The following is a 25,604-nucleotide window of genomic DNA, read 5'->3' on the forward strand; positions in this document are numbered from 1 at the left end:
AGAAAAAGAATAGAAACAAAAACGAAACAGAAACAGAAAAGAAGCTGTTGTGCAAAAATACAGAGCCGCTATTCTGGAACCTGCAAAAAAGATTTTTTTTTTTCTGCAGTCGCGCTATTCTGGAACCTGCGTCTCACAACTCACAAAAACCTAAAAAAAAAATATTAGTTCTTAGGGATGTGGGTCCCATCGGGCGTGCCAAAATGAAGAGGGGAAAACAGATTTGAAGGTCAAATGATAAAAAACATAACGAAATAAACATGCAGAATGCTAAAATATCATTAAAAGACCATTTCACCTTTCTATTTTACCTTCTCCTTCGGATTGAACTTGATGAAGTGAAGGCGCCCCTTGATAATGCTCCACTTGATGTGCTCCTTTGATTGCTGGATGTGGATGGCTCTCCAATGTTGTGCACAAATGGAATGGATTTGAAAATGATAAGGATGAGATGATCAAGTCGCCAAGATGATTTCCTAGGCTCAAAAAGACAGCATAAACTTACTGGATTTTAAGATGTTTTGGATGAAGGGATGGAGCCCTATTTATAGGAAAAGGAAAGAAAAATGGATGGCTATGATGGATTCAAGATGAAGGGATAAGATTTACTTGTGAGCTCACACAAGCTCCAAGAGAGGGTGTGGAGACCAAGAAATATGCCTTAAAGACATTTCGTATCTCCACACTCCACAAGGTGCATTGGAGGAATTAAAAATTCTCCAAAAAAGGATATCATGGGGATTGGAGGAATAAAAAGGAATTAAAAATTCTTTGGGAGAGGGGATGCCTAGAGGAATGTGTGATTTCGAAAATCTTACATTCACCTAGGAAAAGAGCATTTAAAGCTAGTGGCTGGACGAAAAAGACATAGAGTTGACTTTGTGGCTAATCATGACGATTAACCATTAACGACTCATTAGGAGAGGGATTAGAGGAAATGTTAGGTGGGATTAATATTTGTAGGAGAATTTGACTAGGAGAGAGAATGAATGGAGGGAATAAAAAATTAAAAGAATAATGTTAAGTGACTTTAGGGAGTTTCTAAAAGAATGAATTGAGAAGATGATTTGAAATTAATTAGCTAAGAGGAAGATTTGTGAGGGTTTGATTTTTTTAGAAGAATAAAGAAAGGGATTGATTTATTAAATAAATCAATCATATGCTATAGTGACAATATTAATTATATTTAATTAATATTGAGAGGAATTTGAATTAACATAATTAATTAATTAATTATGCGAGGAATTAAAAATAATTAAAATAATTATTTTTTAAGTGTCTACACTAATCATTCAAAAGGAAGAAGCATCTTATGAGGAAGTGCACCATGTTCAGGAACCTATTCAAAACAAGGCAGAAGCACCTCCTGGAGAAATCACTACTCCCTAAGGAGAAATAGTGTATGAACAAATGCAAAGGGTACAAGAAGGCTCTGATTCAGAATTAGAGAAAACTACAAGACTGGTATCAATTATCAGGGATCTCTTTTCACCCTACAACATACCTGTCAGCAGCACTGAAAGACTCTAGGACAGTACTTCTGAAATTGATTCTAATGACTATGAATGGGGTAGTTGTTCAAATGTTACTGAAGATGTCCCTGAAGGTGCTATACATACACCCCTTTCTCGGGAAGGACAAGGCACAAAGTCTCGATTACTTGAATTGGATCCACAACATATCTATGAAGCTAAGGAAAACAAGCAGCGACACTACGAACAAGTCTACACGGAAGATGATACCATCGAAGACCTTGACAATATCATTAACTTAACCAACATTCTAGACAACCTTAATGATACCTCTATCATGACACTTACCGCAACCGACCTCGACCCACCAAATGACTCTCTACCCCTCGTATTTCCTGATTTGATAGATTGGGATGAACCTGAACACCACGACATACCTATTTTCCCAGATGATGAATCTATTGTCCATTACCTATGTACAGTCAACCCGAAAACAGGCTCTACCAGCGAATGAAATAACAATATCTACAATCGGGAGGGTGCCAAGTCTCTCATTCGCAAAAATGAAATAAATAAAGGATCTAATGCTGAAAACTAGTCAATGGCAGCACTAGATCACAAAAAAGTCAAAATAAAGGATGCATATGAGGGTGAAAACCTTTTTAAGGCACCTAAGGATAGGAGACTTGACACTCTTCCTAAACACTATCAAGAGCGATCACCCATATTGATTGAGCCCACTCAATCAATCAACATTGGTACAGAAGAAGCAGCTACAAACATACACCTAGTAGAATCACTTGCAGAAGAGGAAAAACCAGAGTTTATCAGATTCTTCAAAGAAAAGCAAATCAATTTGTGAGGAATAGATCCAAAATTAATCATGCATCATTTATCTATTGCTCCAGGAGCTAAGCCAGTCAAACAGAAGTTAAGAAAGATGAATCCACATGTAGCATTAATTGTCGAAGTTGAACTAAAGAAGTTATTAGATGTCGGATTCATTCGACCTATAGACTATGCTGAATGGATTTCAAACATTGTACCAGTTTCAAAACCAGATGAAAGCATCAGATTATGCACAGACTTTAGAGATGTCAATAAAGCATGTCCAAAGGATGACTTTCCTTTTCCCAACATCGACATAATTGTGGACCTCACAGCAGGCCATGCAATGCTCTCATTAATGGACGGTTTCTCTGGCTATAATCAAATTAAGATAGCTTTAGAGGATCAAGATAAAACAACATTCACCTGTCCTTGGGGAACATATTGTTGGAATGTCATGCCTTTTGGCTTGAAGAATATTGGGGCAACTTATCAAAGAGGAATGACTACAATCTTTCATGATATGATGCATACCTTCATGGAGGACTATGTGGATGATTTACTGGCTAAGTCATTCACCTGGGCAAAACATCTGGGCATATTAGATAACATCTTTCAAAGATTGGAGAAATTCCAAGTCAGACTAAACCCTAGGAAGTGTCTTCGGGGTGACATTAGGCAAATTATTAGGCTACATTGTATCAGCAAAGGGCATTGAAGTAGATCCAACGAAGGTACAAGCCATCATGGAGATGCCACCTCCCAGGAACATTAGTCAACTCAGATCTCTATAGGGATGGCTACAGTCAATCAGGCGATTCATAGCCCAACTAGCAGATAAAAGTCTACCATTCAATCATCTTCTACATAAGAACATACCATTTAGATGGGAAGCATTCTATCAAATCAAGCAATATCTAATGAATCCACCAATTCTGGTACCAACAATAGAAGGAAAGCCGCTCATTCTCTACATATCAACAACAAATGTATCATTGGGGGAACTGTTAGCACAAGAAGATCAAGAAGGCAAGGAATGATCTATATATTACATCAACAAAACATTAAATGGATATGAGCTAAATTACACATTCATTGAGAATGATTGTTTAGCTGTAGTCTTCACCTCTCAAAATTTCTGACATGACATGCTAGCTCACACAATCAAGCTAGTAGCAAAAATTGATCCTCTCAAGTATTTACTCAACAAAGCAGCTCTTACAGGCCGACTGGCTAAATGGGTCATGATTCTCAATGAGTTTGATATCCAATACACAGAGTGTCAGGCTATCAAGGGACAGGTAATTGCAAATCAATTAGCTGAAACACCACTACCAGATAAGCAACCAATGAAGGTGGAATTTCCAGATAGGGATGTCCTTATTATTACACTCAAGCAATGGACCCTGTACTTTGACGGTTCCTATACTCAACATGGTTCAGGTGTTGACATCTTGTTCATCACCCCTGAAGGACACACCATTCCAAGATCGTATAGACTCATGTTTCCATGCACCAATAACATCACTGAGTATGAAGACCTAGTCACAAGAATCAAAATAGCTATGTAATGGAGAATTACAGAATTGAAAGTCTATGGAGATTCCCAATCGGTTATAAATCAGATCAATAATGAATATCAGACAAAGGATGACAAGTTGTTGCCATACAAAAGAATGGTAGATGAATTCAAACAACTTTGTACACATCACCTTCAAGCAAATACCAAGGTTGGACAACAGAGCAGCCGATGCAATGGCTACTATCGCTTCACTGCTACAAATTCCAGAGCAACATAGTCGTTATGAGTTCCTAGTAGAGTAATTGTTTTCCCCAGCCTATGACAATTCTGCATCCCACGTTATCTATGCCTTAACTGGTTCAGACTCTCCTTTATATGGGACAATCTATGAATACCTTAAAAACAATACCCTACCCATTGACCTATCTCGTAATAAAAAATGCAATTTTATCTGGCAAGCCACCTGTTATATCCTAACCACTGATACCCTTTACCGTTGAGATCTAGATGGTACTCTTCTTTGTTGCCTTGATCGTAATGAATTTGACTTTGCTTTACATGAGCTTCATGAGGGTATCTGTGGCACGCATTCAAGTGGCCCTACTCTCGCTAAAAAAACTTCTAAGAATGGGATATTACTGGCCGACAATGGAGACAAACTCTTATCAATTTGCAAAGAAATTTCCTAAGTGCCACATACATGGCAATCTTATCCATGCACCAACACAGGAGTTGCAACCATTTACAACATTATGGCCTTTTTGTTAGTGGGGACTTGATTTAGCAGGGAAAATCCATCCTTCCTCTTCAAATGGACACAAGTTTATTATCCCTATGACAAAGTATTTCACAAAATGGATTGAAGCAGTCCCACTGACCACAGTAATTGGAAAACAAATTACATCATTTATTCTCAATTATCTAATTTGCAGATATGGCATTCCCAGTTCCATCATCACAGACAATGGGCGTCCTTTCAAAAACCAGGATGTGCGAGAACTATGTGAGTGATTCAAAATCCAACATCATTTCTCTACATATTACTACCCACAGGGGAATGGTCAAGCAGATGCATCAAATAAAACAATATTGAAAATCCTAAAAAAACCAACTCAATTCGGCACTTTGGGCATACAGAACTAGCATCAGGACACCTACAGGAGCTACACCATATTCATTGGTGTATGGATCAGAAGCAATTTTACCTCTTGAGGTAGAAATTCCATCACTCAAAGTATCTTCAAAAGGCCTCATTCCAGATGAGGAGTATCGGGTCAACAGATTGCAAGAACTAGAGCTTCTGAATGAAAAATGACCACATGCCTATGATCACCTGAAAGCATACCAACAGTGCATGTGCAGAAGCTACAACCACTGAGTCATCCCTAGGATTTTTAAAGTTGGTGATCTTGTCCTCAAAGAAAATCTCAGAAATCAAAAGGATCGAGAAAAGAAGGGGAAGTTTGAACCTAATTGGTTAGGTCCCTATGTTATCATATCAGCCTATGGATCAAGCGCATATCAACTAACAACTTCAGAAGGAGATGTGCTTGACGAACCAACCAACAACATTCATCGGAAAAAATTCTATACTTGAGTGGTCTAATGCATGAAAAAAGTAAAAAATACAAAAAAAAATCAAAACATCGGAAAAATACAAAAAAATCAGAAAAACAAAAAAGTGTAATAAAAACAAGTGGTGAAAACCTGTCAACAAGCGCTATTTGTGAGGGAACAACTCCTCTATCTATTATTACTCATATCTTTTGCATCCAAAGTCAAAGCTAATGGCCATCACCCAACACTTTCTATGCAACATTATCCCGAACATACTTAGCGTACTTACTGTCCTTGCTTATCTGAATATCAGTTCATCATATCCCACCATGGCTTGGTAATCACTGTGAATATCCACATCAATCAGTATCTATAGCTAGGGGCAACATTCCTCTGACTTCAAACATCCCAACAACAAGCAAACAAGAATCCACCAATGAAACCTGCTAGAACAGAGGGTAAAGGGGCATAATCTAGATCCATGAACTCCTGCCACAAGATCTCATATCCGCAAATCTGATCATCCTGGAAGATGCCGCAAAGAGCCTCTGTCCCACCTCCTCAGTCTACTCATATGGCAATAAGACCCCCACAATCAGAATCCGCAGAATGTGATAACAGTCCTCAGGTGTGACTGTTATCTCATCGGTAGCCAAGTGGAAGGTGTTCGTATCACTGTGCCACCTCTCTACCAAAGCTGTCAACAAACCCCGGTTAATGATATACTGAGGCATGTCTAATAATGAAGTCAAGCCACATCTCTCAATTACATCCCTATCGGCCTGTGTCAATTGCAGAATCAATGACCACGGTCGAAAAAATCGCTCTCGTGTTGAAGTACACCAAGTTGTGCTTGCAAAACAACAAATGTCCATCATCAATTCCCATATCTTTCTGATATATCCAATCAAAACAAAATCAACTTGAAACAACGAAGCATCAAATCAAGTTCCATATCGAAAATCAAGTCCCATATCTAAATCAATCAAAGATCCATATCGATAATCAAGTCCCATATCAAAATCAATCAAGTCCCATATCGAAAATCAAATCCATATCAAGAAATCATATCAAAGATCCATATCAAAAATCAAAGACTCATAACACAAGCACCATATCGAGAAATCATATCCAAGACCCATATCGAGAAATCATATCAAAGACCCATAACGCAAGCAACTCAAAAATCCATATCGCAAGAATCATATCAGGAACCATATCAAAAATCATGAATCAGAACTCATATCGGACATCAATTCAATCACAAGGCAAAAATCAAAGATCCATATCAACAGAAAATCAAGATCCTCATTCAAACAATCAATCAACTTGACACTTCATAAACGAAAGTAATTTCAACAGACTCTCAATTATCATATCAAGACTCGGACATCATCACAACAGGCAACACATTGGCTTGAAACCCATCCCAAAACACTCAGCAGGCACCTATCCACCCCTAAGCCATCTCCCTCATCTATTTTTCCCCTGCAACACATTCTCCAAAATCATTTTATACCAACTTTTTTATCCCACGCAGTAAGGCAGTCCTTCCATGTGCTAAGCCGCTGGACATGCGCTATCCTAATTCACCTATGCGCTAAAATCTTTATTCTATGCGCTAACAAACTCAATGTGCTATCCTAAATCGCCATCGCGCTAAAATATTTAATCTATGTGCTAACCTATTCAATGCGCTATCCTAAATTCCACACACACAAACCTGTTTCACCTATGCGCTAAAAGACTCTATGCGCTATCTTGCTCCTGCTACGCGTTGCAAAACAAACCTACGATGCTAACCTAACTAGGTTACCCTACACGCTACAATGCTTATTGTATGCATTTTGCGAGACCCCCTACGTGCTAAAACGATGGAATTCAAAGCAAAAAATAAAAAAACGTGACCAAAATCGACAAAATAAATAAAAAACGTGGCAAAATTTAGGTGACTTACAGGTGGACCATACGCGGTGAACCTCTGGTATCGACAAACGCGCTCAAATCAATGAGAAGCATAAGGAACCAACATTTTCGTCAGAGCAAAGGTGTCACGATCACAAGGAGACAAATGTGCAAATGACAAGAATAAAATCACTTTTTACCTTTTTATAGGGTAAAAGTAAAAAAGGGTTAGTAGGTGGGGCATGCATTTTGCTCATTTTCTCACTTTTAACCTTATCACACTTCATTTTTCGGGAGATGAATCAAATACGTTGCATTCAACATAGTCAAAATTTCAAAATGCAATTAATTCAAAAACGCTTATCAAATCAACAAATTTTTCAAAATACTTGATTCATCTCCTGAGGGGGCATCATCAATATTGTTCATCAAATCTGGGGCACGACATCATCATATCGATATCTCGACGCAAACATCATATCCAACAATTTTTTTTTTGAATCAACATGTGCACACACTTCACTTCAAAGAGGGGCAAAATGTAGACATATACAAATGACCACTTTCCCAAGTGAATATTTAATATTCATTTTAACCTCATTCCTCTATTTAATTAAATTTTATTATTCACATTCATCTATTTAATTAAATGGATTACTCAATTTATTTAATTAAATTCACCTAGGTCTTTCATAGCCTTTAATTAAATAAATCACTTTATTTAATTAATTCCCTTTTCTCCCTTTTTAATTAAATTTACATTTAATTAAATTGTTCATTGCAAGTAAATAAGTCTAGTTTATTTATTTAAATCCCCCCACTTGTATTTATGCAAGTTGCATCTATTTTTGTTGAAATAAAGTAATTTATTTTAATTAAAATTCCCCTCCATCCACTTGCAAAATCCTACATATCCCACTTGCCTCTTTAAACCCCCTTCTATATTCTTCTAATCACTTCTAATTTAGTCTAACCCATCTCCTAAATATTGTCACATCCCTAAGCAAAGAGAAGTCGCTTCTCAAACCCTCGAAGTCTTTGAAAACCATTAAAGGCTTTATGTCTTCAACAAGTTAACCTTGAAAGTCTTCCGAACCATTAATGGTTAACTGAACCCTCTTGCATGTTTGGAGACTTTCTCTCTAACTCAACCCTCATTTAACCCAAGGGTCTTATCAAGCATTCATTGCTTTGACCATGGTTATCTCTTTAACCCTTGCACAAGAGCTTATCCTTTGGGTAAAAGCTTTATCCAATGGATAACCTTAGCCTAACCTTAACCCTTACCTTCTAAGGTAACCATGAGGTCTTCTCAAGCATTTAATGCTTCTTACATCTCGTCTCAAGCAATCTTTTGTTGACAATTGTCACCATTTCATTGGTGAGAATTGTAAACATGGATTGGTAACTTTCAATCCTGGCCCTTGTTAAGATTATCCAATCTTGACCATCCATTGCCCTATTTTTCCTACAAATAGAGCTCTCATTCCTCCATTTTCATATCCAAGTCTTTAGTATCAAACTTATAGACATTTTACTAAGCATCTAACATAATCATTTTAAATCAAGTGTTTAGCCTCTGTTTGAATAGAAATCATCTAAATAAGCATTTTTAGAAGCATTTCTATTATCATAGCATTATCATATTAGACTAGAATATCATGCTAGGATAGATTTTACTAATCTTTCATCTTATCATCATATCCATGCTAGTTTAATTCATACTAGATTTAATATCATGCACAACTAGGATTGCATTCATATTAAGTTGATCAGTATCCCTCATTGTCATAGTTGTCATTCCTAAGTCACTCTGCTCAGTGATTTGAGAGCAAAGGCATTGGCTTGAGGGATCCAGATAGAGAACAATGGAATGTTCCTTGGGGAGTTGAGCTATTCAACATAGCTCCATAACTTGCACCAAGAGTACCATTGGTGTGTGGACTTGTCTAGAAAGCAAAATCTCTATTTCATTGCTCCACTTTTCCCGCACACAGTACCTTCCATCAATGAAGATATCATGAAACACTATCTTGAATGCATATATCACGCAACCCTATTTCCAAAGAGACAATATTGAAACCAAAAAGAGAAAAATATGTTTAATGTACCCAACTCCTAAAACATAGTGATTAATATCTTACATTGTACAAACATTTTGTATTACTCATAGTTCTAAATAAATTTAAACTCAACCATATTTATAATTCAATTTTTGTTAGCATATATTACTATCAGCATAAATGTTAATATATTGGATTAGTTAAAAAATTGTATTCTTCACATTCATATACTACATTTAATGTTATTTAATCATTTCCTTTATTTATTTAATAATCTAATTTTTGATCATATGATTACATGTAAATAAGAACTATTTAAAAACTATTAACAATTTATTTTAAATACTAAATATCTTTATCCATAAGAAAAACTGAACTTCATGATATAACAAAATTTAATATAAAGAAAACAATGATTTTTTATTATGTCAAACATATAGACACTATGAAACTTCAAGGACTTACCCTAACCCTATTTTTTCCCTTTTTCAAATTTAATTTTACATTATAATCCAAAACATAATTAAAAGAATTGTAATCCAAATTCACCAAAATCTTTAAGGTGAATAATTCTAAACACTAAACATGGTTGAGAGGTGTATACTAACCCTAAATCCTAAACTCTAAATAGATCTAGTGGTGTAAACTAACCCTAAACCTTAAACATGGTTACTAGTGTAAACTAATCCTAAAAATATTAATCTATCTAGTCATCGATATCAATATGAATTAAACATATATATCTCTGGAGTTTTAATTACATCATAAAATAAATTAAATTAACTATAAGTTAGAATCCATAAACTTTAAATTTATAGTCTATAGACTATGAAACACATATAATTGTTATTGAACTAAATGAATGAACAAATATGAATATTAGGTGGAAGTATATTCTAAATTTATTAAATGTTTTAAAATTATAACCAAGATGAAATGAGTGTTTATTAAATGTGGATAAAACATACTAAATATTATTTTAATTACCTAAAAAATATTTGAGCCAATTAGGTTGGAGAAAAAGATTTTTTGTAATTTGAAAACTTAAAAATCATGCATTTTAACTAGTAAAAGAACAATTCATATTAGCATGTTACAAGTCATATTTAGTAGACGTCAATAATAGTTCATTTTTTTCTCTTCATATTGTTTTAAATTTACCTATATCTTTCACTAATTTACCTATATGATAGTTGTAAATAAGAAAACGATTTCCATTTATTATTATAACATAACCTTTTCACCTCCTTTTGATACAAGTACTAATGAATAAAAATTTACAAAAATATCTTAAATAATTAAAACCGACGATAACTCCTCCACCAATAAAACTGCCTACCAATTAATTTTTTTAACTTCAATTAAAAAGCTTGATATTTACTTTAGTAGAAAAAAATATAAACATACAATTAATTAGGCAATTCTAGTAAAGCTAACGGAATTTCGCACAGGCTAGCCTAGAGATCTAAAAATTCATAACGAAAACTTGCGAGAGATCTTAAAGCTAACGGAATCGACAGAAAAAGAAAGACAATTTCCCTGATTCGGCGGCGCAGCGCTTCGTGTGAAACGGCGAAAAAATGCATGTGGAGGGCCCTACTTAAATTAAACACACCATTACTAAATCCATTCCCTGAAATAACTCAGACAACTGCACATTTCGTGGTGCCAAAGATCTACAGAAGCGAAGGGAAATTCGCCTACAATGAAGGCCCTTTATGTATACATACTTCTGGGCGTTGTAGCCCTGGTACTCATTTGGAATGGAGGAAACGATTCCAGCAATGGTGGCAGCAGGGCATTACACCGCAGGGTAGGCCCTGGAAGGCGGCTTAAGCTCAGGTCCTCTTTTTCTTACACTAAACATGAGCCTGTGGCCTTCGATCCCCTGGTGGCCGAAATGGAACGCCGCAGAGAGGACCGCGAGTGGGAGCGCCATTATATTGAGCAGGACAAATATAATCATAATGAGAATCATCAGCATCATGATACTGCTCCTGCCGCTGAATCTCAGCCCGAATGGGAGGACTTTGCGAATGCGGAGGATTATCTCAACGATGAGGATCGATTCAATGTGTCGCACAGACTGACCATGCTTTTCCCCAATGTGGATGTGGCTCCTGCCGATGGTTTGTTGAGCAACCAGGAGCTTAAGGACTGGCACCTGCGCCAGGCATTGAATGAGGTTATGCACCGCACTGATCGAGACATTGAGTTGTATGATAAGAACCATGATGGCTTCATTTCATTAGGGGAATATGAACCTCCGTCTTGGGTTAGGGATTCAGGTATGTGTGTGGTTATATGAATTTTGCTGTTTAGAGGATTTAAATTTCTGCAATGTCTAGCTTTTAAATTTACAGATCACCCAATCCTTGGCAATGAGTTGAAGGGATAATCTTTTTAACAAAAAAAAACAGACTTTATGGATTTTGCGACACAAGTTTATTGAATTTTTGTTGTTTTCCGTAGAGCTCAACTTGGAAACTCCAATTTGTATGCTGACCTGCTTACTCCTTTACCGTGCCAGTAGTGAATTTTGTGAAGATGGCAAAACTTTTTCTCTTCTATGGCTTGTTTTTTTTCCCGTTGGCTAATTTTTCATGGAGTTTTCCAGAAACTTCGAGAAATTTTACTCGCTAATTTGCGATCACCAAAATTTTGAAGAAAATATATTCACCAAATTTTAGAGGTGTTCCAATTTGAAATAAGGATTTTTAGACGTAGAAGCAATTACAAGACAATTTTTAGGTGTAAACCGAGTAAGATGTAAGTAATATGTTCGCCAAAATTTGGAAGTATACTGAGTAAGCTGTACATAAATTAATAGATATACCGAATTTTACAAGTAATTCCAGTAAACCTTATTTTTCTTTTCTTTTCTTCATTTTGTAAATGAAGGTAATTGTAATGGTAGTATCTGAGGTCACCTCAAAGTGAGATGTAGATTTGATGTATGAGATCTTCCTTGTGAAAGTCAACAAAGGGATTGTTTTTCTGTTTGTCTTATGTATTGTTCAATGGAGTATACATTCTTGGCTCCCCGTTATATTCAAACTTGTGCCTACTCTATGCAGTGCAATTATACCTTACCCACCATGACATTAGAATCTGTGTCTCCACTACGGATTATAGACATGCTTTATCCCCCATTTAGATTCAAACTTGTGCCTGCTCTTATGGACTACGCACATGCCCTAGCACCCTTGGATTCAAAATTGTCTCTTGTTATGGGCTACACACACACTCTACACTCTTCTGGATTTGAACTTGTGAGACTCTATAGATTACATGCACCTTCCGCTAGCCTACTTGGGCTGTACATATAATTCATATAGAAACTTATTTGATTTGTCTGCTATTTTACACTTTAGAAAATACTCCATCAAATTTCCAAGTAGTATGAATTGTTCTTCTAGCAACATCCTATGTCTCCCCATTCACGTGGGTGCTTGACCTTGCCAATAATTTTCTTTGAAAATTGGCTTTGAGGAAAACATGATGTTTTCTTATATGAAAAGATAATTTAACAAGCTAAGTGGTCTTGACTGTGGGAGAAACTCTAGCTATATTACAAAGCTATGTATCCTTCCAAAAAATCTTGGCTCTTCACCTTCGTGATCCTTACTTAGATGCTATGAGTGCCAAGTGTACCATTCAATCTTGTGATAGATGGGATCTTGTGTACCATTACTCCATGAAGATCGATTACAAAACATATTATTGATTACTTAAAAATGATATTACACAATCATGCATGGTACAAAGTCAACAAACACCAAATGCATAAGAGAGGTAATTGAAAGAGAGAAGAATACTATTGATGGCTCGGACCTATTTGACAAACCCATGCAAGGAGGATTGATATTCATATTTTATATTTTGGCAGACTTGACTAGACTCACCAAGATTGATTCTGAATAGCGACTCCACAAATACTGAATGAGTCTATTATGGATAAAAGATTAAACACAGTTTTTGCTTGCATGTTTTTTTCATGATGATATTCGAATCATAAATCAATACATGAAAACCTAAATCAATAAGTGAAATAAATTTCAACAAGTGTAAAGACAATAATAGACATAGATAAATTAATTTCATTAGATTTCCACAATCCATAAGTTTATCAAATATTTGCTTCTTGATTTGATTGTGTCTTTTTTTGCATCAATGTTTCGGATCACAGATTGTTACATCTCTTGGCACTCTCTTACATCCTAATGACTTGGCACTCTCCTACATCCTAATGATGGATCACAGTGATCTGAAACGTTGATGCAAAAAAAGACACACAATCAAATCCAGAAGCAAATATTTTGTCATTCTTACATCTCTTGGCACTCTTACATCCTAATGATGGATCACAGAGTGTGATCCGAAACGTTGATGTAAAAAAAGACACACAATCAAATCCAGAAGCAAATATCTGATAGACATAGACAAAGTTTTTGTAGTATCCTAGTTTTTTTTTTTTTGATTTTTAAGGCCAACAATAAACATCAACAAGAAGTTAACCCGTTAAGGTTAGAAATCATAAACTGAAACATGCTGGGAAAGTAACCCTTTCACTTTCTGATCACCAAGCGCCCAATGTGGGAAGGTGAGAGCATACGGTGTTGAGGGGATCATTAGCTTAAGAAATTGAAACACAATGCAATGCTTGGGGCAGCAAGCCAACCCCTTCCGCTTATCCAGCGGGAGAACAAGAAAACTTGGCGGTGAACCAGCCAAGTAAGATACACAAAAATAAGAATCACTCAACTGCAGTATTTCAGTGGGAGGACTGCAATTACATAACAACCTCAACTCGACCACTTATGCAGCGGGAGGACCATTACACATAGCTATCACTTGACCACTTATGCAGTGGGAGGACTGAAATTACAATTTTGCTTAATAGTAGGCGGCAAGCCAACCTCTTCCACTTTTTCAGCGGATAAGAGAAAGAGAGTAATGCAGATTATTCCCATAAGAACATAAATTTCTGCTAAAACCAATCTGCAGGCTGAAATTACAAACCAGCAGCCTATGAAAACTCTAAAAAGCTCATACCTCCCTCAATACACATCCAAATCACTCCAAACCAGTCCCAAACCCACACTATATCAATTACAATAACAACCAACCAAAGCCATGTTACCAAAAACCCTTCATTAATTTGGCACGCATCCCAATGCAAACAAAAAACCCACGCCTAGCCTAAGAATTTTGATTTGGTCTAGGAAATTCAAAACTCAATTAAAATTGCTATAAACTCACAAAATGTATCGCCATTGTTGGGAAGGAGGATACAGTTGATACCCATAACCGTTAATCGCTTTAGCAGAGAGGTGTGATCGAAAATGTACTTCAGCCACAGGCAAAACAACAATTCTTCAGAATGGCTTCAACACCAAAAATGACTATGGCAAGCTCTGAGAATGTAGTAGAATACAACACACAGCTAGGTACCATGTTTCAAGTACGAAACTGGGAAGCACTAGGGAGACGCACTCCGAAGCCTCAAGTTCTATCGCCAAACCGGCAGCATAACATTACAAATTTTCAAGATGCCTGAAATGGGAGCCCAAGGCTCTTATTTATAACTTCTCACCATCAAAATTCAAATGCAAATTCCTCCAAACTCCTCTTCCTTCATTTGCATTTTATTTCACTTCACATGGACCCCAAGTGTAGCGCCATTCCCATAAGTCAAACTTCACACCAAAAGGCATCGACCCATGTTAATCACTTGGCAAATATTAAAGATGCAATGCAAAATAATATTCCTCTAAATAATTTCGACATCCCTTATTACACATGAATTTCGCCAAATGCTAAGGAGATAATAGGCATTAATCCCAAATTCAATAAATCAGTAGCAATTAATCAGATTAATTAAATATTAAACCTTAGGATAAGGAAATAATATTTAATTGTGTCACATATGACTCCTGTACTGATTACTGCCAAAACCGGATGAAACTGAGCCAGGAAGACCACTGAATTGCTGCAGGATCACGACCCTGTCCATTGCCAGAAATAGAATTATGCCACATTGCCACTTACTAAATAGTAAGTCAAGAACTAATGCTCCAAAAAGCATGATCATCGCGCCCAGTGACAGAGCATGGAGAGCTCAATAGGACAGTATCGCCAAAATAGCCATTCCTTGACTTACTAAAAATAGTAAGTTCTCGCCTCATCAATGCTGGACCCTCATTCTTTATTCCACCTAGCCTACGGGTCTTTGGAATAGGCTAATGGAACACTGGAAGGTCATCAATGAGAAGGGGACATTACAGTTTTCCTGAACATTATAATTTGTAATGTCCCCTTTTGTAAAATGCCCTAGTTTACCCTAGATTACAATTCTTAAGCTCTTAGCTATTAAGGGTGTTAGAGAAGGAATACCTTTATCTCTTTAGTAGACCCTACAAACAAGTTAGGAAATTAATTTACTAATTATAACATATAAGTAACTAATAATTTCAAACATACTAACTATGATGATATATAAAATAAAGAATGACTGATCATGATCTATAAAGTAAAGAAAGACTAATTATGATTCATAAAGTAGAAAGACTGTAAAGTAAAGAAAGACCAATTATTGATGAAACTTAAAGCAATTTGCAATTACAAACAACTGTAAATGTAGAGATCAGAATAATAGGTCATAACTAAAGGAATCCCAATCATAGAAAGCTAGGATGGGTAACTTGATAGGGTTTCTTAACAATCGTTCTCTCTCAATCAAGCCACACTTGATAGGGTGTCTTAACAACCATTCTGCCTCAATCAAGCCACCTTCTCCTACTCATGTGATCCCATCTATCACCATGGTGGAGAGGATGGGGACTTCCTCAATAGGGTGTTCTAAGTCTAACCCTCTTAGGCCCAAAGGTAGAGCACCTTTGCCCCCCTTTGGCCTCATGTGGACCCTGCCATACATATGAGGTGTCATGCTTGAAGGTGACCCCAACACTGTTCTCCCTATTGCAATCCTTCATCTCCCAACAATGGCTGAATACAATAATCATATATATATATATATATCATATTATATCACATATCCCCTGTTAAATAGCCATAAGCAATCACATAGTATGAATCGGAGTATGAATCGGAAATGAGCAGAGTGGAGATAACATGCAGTATACTATATTGATTAATCATAACAGTGATCTGCTATTAATAGTAGTATGCAGAAAGTATTATCAGATATATGCACAGAAACCTCATACCAGAGTATTACCTTGCCTTAATGATAATTGCAGATTCAATCTTTCCTTTTATGCTCGCTGCTTCAAGGACTGTTCCATCCCCTAGCCTTTAGGAGGAAGAAACATGCCTCTTCGAAAGGACTGGTCTTGTCCAATGCATGTGTCTTTTGGGTTAAACCGTTTCTTAACAGACATTAATTAAAATGTACACTAATTAAACATTTAATACATCAAGTCGATATTATGCCATTAATCATTAATAAATCAGATCGATATTATGCTATTAATCATCAGACTGATACTATGCTATTAATCATTAATAAACCAGATCAATGAATAGTAAACAAATCAGATTGATATGGTTAAATAGATCAGATCGATAATATTAAATTTAAACAAATCAGATCAACAATATAGAGCGGATTAGGTACAGCTCATGACATAATTTATCATCATCATCATCATCATTGCAATCACCATGTCTCACATAGCATTTAGAAAGAAAAGTTAGGGTGTTCATTTAATACCCAATAGATTACCGTATGTGTCTTGCGTTTTCTTTAGATTGATACCACACGAGTGTGGTTTATCCATATGTATAGGCCTGGCTTCATTTTTCAAGAAAGGGAGTACCAGTAAACAACTCTTTGACAGTACTTGCATCAAACTTAAGCCTAGATTATCAGAAACATGGTATGATGAATATTTTACATTAATAAGTAAACAATTATAAACCTAGTGATGGCCTATTATGTAATAACCAACCTCAATTTTTTTTTGAAAATATGTTAGCTTCAACTGCAAATGAAATGCATGACAATTTCCTTACCACTTTCTGATCACCTAGATTCCAAAAAAGGAAAGTTGAGAGTATACAGTGTTCTGGATTACAATTTATTGAAAGCAAGCTGCTAAAACGAAAGCTTTAGCCGGCAAGCTGGCCAAAATCACTTATACAGTGGGATGCACGTACATTACTGGAAATTAAACTTGCATCATCCACTTGTCCAGTGGTGAGTGAGTGACACATCTACTTATTCAACAGGAAAGCTTATACTATCTGGAAGTAAATATCAAGCTTATGGGCACATCCACTAGCAGTGGGAAAGCTCATGCAAATACTAAGAATAAATCAAGTTTCTTCCACTTATTCAGTGGTGGGCGATGTAATGTCCCCATCCTAGTTAGGGACTTGGGATTGAGGAGTCAGCCTATTTTTGGACCCTTGTAGGCTAACAGAGTATGGATAAAGGGGTCAGTAATGCAGTATCTTGAGGAGTGGTTTGTCTATTTGTTCTAGTTCAGTGTTGAGTTCAGTTCTAGTCTTCATTTCATCAGTTTCTGACACTTTATGATGATTTCCTATTTTTTAGGGAAAAATTGTTAAAAATAGACATGGTCCTATTTTCATTGGCATGGCGAATGGTGGCCCTAGCTTCTGACATATTCAATTTCCGAGCAATAATGAGAGAGAGATGAATTTTTAAGTGGTTCCACAGGCAATTAATATTTTAATGAAATATTAATATAAAATCATAAAGTGCATCACTTAAATTTATTTAAGTGAAAGATTATTATCTCCTAAGCTAGGCGTTGCTTTTAGGGTTAAGTTGGAAACCCTAAAAGCAAGTTATTATTTTTAAATCCCTAATTGCCCAAAATCGCACCTTTTGGGTATTTAGGCAGCCGAGATGGAAATTAAACCTCATTCTTGATATTGAGCATTTGACATTTTCTTCTGAGCACTTGGCTATGGCGGCTAGGGTTTGGACCTGTTTTGGAAAGCGTGCATTCTTCAGAATTCAGTAGCTTTGAGATTGTGAAAGATCAATCGAATTGTTGCAGCTTGGTTGGCTTCATTCAGAAGTCAAATTGAATTGAATTGGGGCAGATTTGGCTTCTTACAAGGCAAATTTGTTGTAGGGTTTTCCTATTTACTGTTTTGTGTTTGATTCTTCTGTGATTTGGAGGCTTCTTTTCCCAAACACACAGCTTGCTCATTTATTGGCACCATCTTCCACTGTTTGGGTGTCTTAGTATTTAAATAAGAGCAGATCTGAATTGTTTCAGAATAAAAATCAGAACTTTGTAAGTTGCTTATTTATTCTTTCTTTTCAATAAATCGGCTAAGGACCTACGGGTATGCTTCTAAATTCTTCAATTCATTGTTTCAGTTGATTAAATTCAGATTTCTGAAAGACCATCTTAATAATTAAAAATTACAAAGAAGATCTACAAATTACAGCAGGTTGAAGAGTTGAACCAGCAAGGGTTCATCACAGGCGATTACAACAAACCACTTGTTCAGTGGGGTAAGTACCATCAATAATGAAATCCAACTCATTGGTGTTAAAACCATCCAGTGTTACAATAACAATACTTAGGAAATGGAAAGCTGTTCAGTGGTATGACCATCCAAAGCTTACAATGTTAGTCCATAAGCAAATAAACATTGAACAACTGCTGTAACAAGTGCTGACATAAAATAGTGCTATTAAAAACACTTCCCAAGATGCTCAAATTCATAAACCCATCACCCAACTGGAAATAACAACATTTTTCTTTAAATGAAGCTGAATATGGTTGCTGGTGCAGGTCTGATATGCCCTGGAATATGCTGCTACAGGGTTGGGTAGCAAGTATTCACTCAGAAAATTCTTGCCTGGTCAATCCATACACACCAAAATGACCACAAACTTGATCAACATCTAAATAACATCTCCAACACACACATAACTCATTGAGAGCATGAAACATCAAGCTGGAAATAAATATCAGACATGTGCAGGTCTGAGATACTCTGGTACAGCAGGTACAGTGGGCTGTATGCCCCACTTAAAGGCATTTAAATATAAAAAATTCAACCCCAAACAGGTACAACTAGTCACCAGGGATCATGGCACCTCCAACCAGCAATTAATACCCTTCAAAGAGGCAGTGCTTAGATTATGGGAGTTTCACGCTTCTCTCACAAGCAACAGTGGGGCAAGTTAGCAATTATGGGAGTTAATTGCTGAAAGAAAATTACACCAAGCTTCTCTAATGGGCAAAATAAGTCAGTGGGATTCAGAAGTACCATATAGCTAGTTAGGACTCCAAGAACTAAAAATAAAATATTTAAGACCAAGTCTAGCAAACAATATGATAAAATCTATAAAGATCCAGATTAACCCTATCAAATTCATCAATGTTAACATGAAAAATCCAGTTAAATGGAAAATAGAAATATAAAAAATGCATAAAAAATGGTTCTTTCATATCCTGACATTCTCTATACATCCTGATGATGGATCACAGAGTGTGATCCGAAATGATGCAAAAAAAGTCACACAATCATATCCAGAAGCAGCTCATTAAAAAATGCTTTTAAAAGCTCAGGTAGGCATATGTTCCTTTTCTTTGGCCCAGAAAATGTCCAAGCCCTGGCATGATCACTCATGCCACTGCCTTCTCATACCTACTGAAGTGGGACCTGTCTCTTTGAAGTTTGAACCTCTCCAAGCAGAGGGCTTTAATGCATGCAGTTGTTTCCGAACAGTGTAAAAATTGCTAGAGGTGGTCAACAGTCTTTGGCCGAGAAAATGTCCAAGCCCTGGCGTGATCACTCATGCCACTGCCTTCTCTTACTTACTGAAGTTGGACCTGTCTCTTTGAAGTTTGAACCTCTCCAAGCAGAGGGCTTTAATGCATGCAGTTGTTTCCCAACAGTGTAAAAATTGTTAGAGGTGGTCAATCTTGAATTGCATCTTCTCTACCTGGAAAAGCATCATAATTGTTAATTTGGGGTTTCTTAGTGAAAAGAAGAGTTGTTGAGACATGGACCAGCTAGGACTCGAACCTAGGACCTTCCATACGCTGCTGGACTGCTCTACCACTGAGCTACTGGCCCCTCTTGGACCAATCCATCGTTGGTCCGGGTGTGGCTTAGTTCCAACACCAACACCCCACCCCCCCTTAAGCCACACCTCTCGTGTGCTTGGGGCTCCTAGCCTGGACCTGGCTCTGATACCATGTTGAGACATGGACCAGCTAGGACTCGAACCTAGGACCTTCCATACGCTGCTGGACTGCTCTACCACTGAGCTACTGGCCCCTCTTGGACCAATCCATTGTCGGTCCGGGTGTGGCTTATTTCCAACACCAACAATTATATCATTTCTATCTTCATAAATACACTATAGCTACTGAAGATTTGGTGCTCAAGGGTTGCCACACATTGTGAAATGTAGCAAACTAAGGTGTAACAACACCTAATATCGCAAACTTTCATCCTAGTTGGCCAAGTAACAAGGCTTTACTTCAAATGTTTTAAAGGCCCAAGCATACTTGGCAAAGGAACAAAACAGCAAGAAAACTTGTCTACCCATTTAACAAATTATTTTTTGATGGTAATCTTTCTTGACCAAGGACCAAGTAAACAAGTTTGATTGGATTAATGAAAGTTTTGTGGCCAAGCTAATTGATTCACCTCCTCCTTTGCATGGGAGTCGCACAAAGTCCATCTCCTATAGGGCATCAAGCAGCTTATAAATATGGGAATCATTTAAAAGAAAGAAACGGACTTATCTTTCCATTAATATTGGTAATTCTTTGCTTTTAATTTGAGAAAACAAATGTTAATAGATTTTCTTTGATGTTATTCATGATCTTGCCATAATTCTGTAGTTTAAAAATATCTTTTATTCCTTGTGATTTACCTAAATCATCATCATGTTGAAAACCAATTCAGAAATACTGAGAAGGGGGTGGGGGGGTGTGAATCAGTATTTCAAAGATATTAACAATTAAAACCACAAGAAATAAGCAGAGCAAACAAACACAGAGCTGACACAAAGTTTATCTCATGGAAAATTCTCTCAGGTAAAAAACCACGGCACACACAATAGCTTTTATTATCAAAAATGGGCTTCAACCCAATAAACACCAACTCAGATTACAAATAGGAGTACCAACTCCAAACAACTGAAGCACCAACTCCAAACAACTGAAGCACCAACTTGAGCCAGATGAGGCACCAACCTCAATTGAGAGACAAAATCAGGATTATCCCTCATTCAAAATACACAAATCTGTATCTAGCACTATATCATCTTTAGAACACAAAGGACTGTCTTTACAATTCAATATTTACTCCATACCCATAATAATAACTGCATTTTCAGAGCACAAAGAAAAACGTATTTTTAAAATTCTACTCAGACTGATAACAGACAGCCTCTTGTTATTTTCATTGACTGAGTTTTTCACTCCATTTTTACCAAATGTTTTTCTTTCCCTCCAGAACATAGTGTCATACTTATTTCAAAAACTTCTGTAGCCTTCTCTACTTGATTCAATACCTACAATACATCACTTTATTACCCATATGTGAATAAAACACCAACTTAGCATACTTCTACCACATCACACTATATCACACTTCCAGAATCACTTCAAGATCACAACAGATGGCAAACATTGTATGACCTCTTTCCTAAAAAAAAGAACTTTTCAGTGATTACCCAAACAACATTAAGCATCTGTCTCATACAAAGAAAGACGGTTTCATGAAGGCAACAGAGCTCCAAGAAAGAAACACAACACTAATTTTAGGAATCTAAAGAAAAACGGCTCAGACACGTGTCATACACACTCAGCCGGAAATGAATAGAGTCCAAATACTTTTTTCTTCTGTGCCCCGTTTCTCACAATTCTTATCTATACTGAGCAATGACAATAACTGTTTTGTCAATCATTCGAACTCATTAAAAAAACGACTCTTGCAAAAGAGACGAAGTCCTGCCTTATAGGTTTCTGATGCACCAACAAGAACATCAACCACCAGGTGACTGAACAGAGCATTTCAACCAATAAACCAAGTCTCTCATCACTTGGCAGTTATGAATAAACCGAAGTATCAATATTTGTATAGTTGGACTGCACAGCTGGAACCAGATCATGTCCCAGTCACATTTCCATAGAAAACCCAACACAGAATATATGCACATCGCTGAAGAATTATATAACTGCTGTAAATTAAGTCTACTGACCACCCGACTCCAGGAAAAGTAAATACGTCAGGGGTAGGAGCTCCGTGCCTGAATATTATTGGAATCAACCTGTGCTCATCAACTAAGAAACAAAAAATTACAACTTATGCACACAAGTTTCTAAATAACCCTTATCGGCCAGCCATAAATATATCTAGTACCGATTAGAAGGCTGTGCTGGAGATGAAGAGACTCACTACAAGGAATTAAAATCTTTTCCTTGTTACAGTTGCAATGCAAATTCAATCCTCCATAAAGTTATAAACCTATGCCACATTTCTGAAACAGCAGTTACAAGTGTCCTGAATCATGATCACTGCTGTACCTCTGAACTTGTATAACTGATCTGACAGAACTGATCAACATTCCATTGACCTGACTCTGCAAACAAACTATAACTGTCCTGACAAGTCTGAAGACTCAGAACAAAGACCATTTAGACAAACGCAGATCCAAGCATTTGAACTAGACAGATTTGGGACAAGTCTGATCAAACAAAAGAACTCAGATCCAAATATTTGATCTAAAGTTAAACAGATATAGAACATATCTGATCAAACAAGACATCTGATAAACTGAACAGATACTTGCAACACCACTAACTACAAGTGGACATCAATGACAAAATTTCCAGCACATGTAAATAGTTATTTACAAACTGTCTTATCTTCAATCCATGATTCAATGGACAACAATTTCCTCTCGACAATTAGGCAACTGTCAAGTAGAGTTTTGACTTGTAAGCTGTTTGTGTGCCAACTTCTATCCAATCTAGTTCATTGATCTGTAATTACTCTTGGGCATTTTAATGAATTTTATTTAGAGTGAGTGGACGGAAAAAATGGTATTAGCTAAGGACAAATATTAAGAACCACTGAGATATCACGCCTAACAAGGAAAGTCTAACATTCATCCTATTTTGTCATTATCCCTATCCATTTGTCACACAGGTTTGCACCTTGTCTTTGTATTTCAATTACACCCAATTGTCCCATCTTTAAATTTCAGGTAAATTTCCCTTTTTATTCTTGCAAAATCCTTTATGTCATCTCTTGCATGCTATCAAAATGTTGAGAACTTTTGCAGTTACGTGTGCTGTTTTAGAATTGTATCCAGAACTGCAAAACAAAACTGAAATCGGGCTACTGGTCTCATCACGTCAGTGTATCTTTAACAATACTTCTTTTTATTTCTCTAACAATACTTCTTTTTATTTCTCCTTTCAAAATAATCCCACATCTGTTCATAATCTTGGAAAGCAAAGAAATCTTCATAACCATCAACATCTTTCTCAATTGCATGTAATCAGGATATATTTACAGTATCTAGTAAGTGATTTGTCATGAGATTTGTATCGTCTTTAAGTGTTTTAAGCCTTTGATTCTTTGCCTTAAGACTTCTTTTGATGGTTGTTTCTGAGGACCATAAAATGAATAAGAATGAGCGAGAAGATATTTTGCCTCCTTAAGTTGATTAATGTTTTCCTTTGAATGCTGTAAGCAGGTGTTATGACTAATGTTTTGATTCTTGTAGGTTTGGAATGTATTCCATTTAATGAAATAGCCTAAATTGAGTTTTTCCCTTTACTGCGTTTCATTTAATGGAATACCCTAATTTGAGTTTTTCACTTCAGTGCGATTCTGGGGAAAGTTCTTTGCAAGTTGTCGTAGACAAGGGTCAACTGTTACTACCTTTAAATTATTATCACTTTTACACTTTTGCCCCTCAATATGGAAAGAGTTCATTCCTTGTGCATCTTATAGTTGCATGTGAAAACAAAGAATGATCTACTATATGTATGTAGTGTTTCTGTTCCAGTTTCATTTTTGTGTACGTAGAAATATGTGCTTTGGAGATGCATAAGTAACAGGAAACATGAATAAAGCGTTGGGGTTTTTATATAAAAATTATAAATATAAAAAAGATCAAAATTATCATTTCTTTTCAATCCCTATGGATCATAGATGAAATCTATTATCGAGTTTGAGAAGCTAACTGAAATAAATTTATCCACAATAAAGATTGAAAATGGTATCGAGAATTTGAATTACTAAATTGTATTGTAATCAATTATACATCATAATTCATGGTAGAGAATCAGAAAAATCATTTGATGCCATATTACCATAGTCAATCCATACAAATAATATAGACGTCAGGGTTGGAAGCATCAGGATTATAGTCTACTTGGAAAAGGAAATAGGTACTAACTTTTTCAACTTTCCTAATTTATGATGTCATCAATATCCTCTTATGGTTGCTTGCCATGTTTAATGGGAATTGGGAAAATAAAAAAGTTATGGGCTACATATGGATCTGATTGGGATTCTAATAACACAAATGTAGTTGTAGATATTCTAACTTTACATTTGATTGTGTCTAATCTTTTTCAAGAATACCTTGAATTGCATTTGCTTATCTCTATGTATACATGGTTGGAATAATTTATGAAGAAAAGATATCTCTGAAATCACTACCATCTTATAATTGTTACTAGGAGATAGGGATGGGTACTTGTTGGTGTAATTAAGCTATTTTACCTTGGTTATTTCTCCCTTAGGTCCTAATCACACTTTACTTAAGCTTACTTAGGGAACTACATAGGAGTTGTTGGAGCATTTCCACTTTAGGTGGACTTATCATGTTATTACATTATTATTTCTACCTTATTATAATATTTAACTAATTCTATGTTAGTCACCTATTTTTAGTTCCTTGGTTAATGGTCATTTACTTTTTTTTATATAATTAGCTTTTAAGCTTAATTTAGCATTTAGCTCTTTAGTCTTTTAACGTTATGTTCTAATTATAGAACATCGTCTTGTAACCTCTATATATATGTGTGTATATCGTCCATAATTATCCGATTATTGAACCATTCATTCAATTTATTTTTCATGGTATTAGAGCGGGTCGATGGGATTCTTTAAAGTTTGGCTAATTTTTTTGTAAAAATTCATGGCCTTCTTTCTGGAATATTTTCCAGATTTTTTTTATTGTTTTTTAATTAAAAAAACGAT

General features: G+C 36.1%; 1 protein-coding gene across 2 annotated transcripts in view; it reads left to right on the top strand.

Annotated features, from left to right (window-relative positions):
• Positions 1 to 10,795: 10,795 nt before the first annotated feature.
• Positions 10,796 to 25,604, top strand: part of LOC131034889 (uncharacterized) — a 61,201-nt gene continuing 46,392 nt past the window's right edge. For both annotated transcript variants that reach the window (XM_057966497.2, XM_057966498.2), the window contains exon 1: positions 10,796 to 11,635. In XM_057966497.2, the coding sequence (XP_057822480.2) occupies positions 11,053 to 11,635 (583 nt within the window). In that variant the 5' untranslated portion in view covers positions 10,796 to 11,052. The remainder of the gene's footprint in view (positions 11,636 to 25,604) is intronic.

This window comes from Cryptomeria japonica, chromosome 10 (assembly GCF_030272615.1).
Source record: "Cryptomeria japonica chromosome 10, Sugi_1.0, whole genome shotgun sequence".
NCBI classification, from domain to species: domain Eukaryota; kingdom Viridiplantae; phylum Streptophyta; class Pinopsida; order Cupressales; family Cupressaceae; genus Cryptomeria; species Cryptomeria japonica.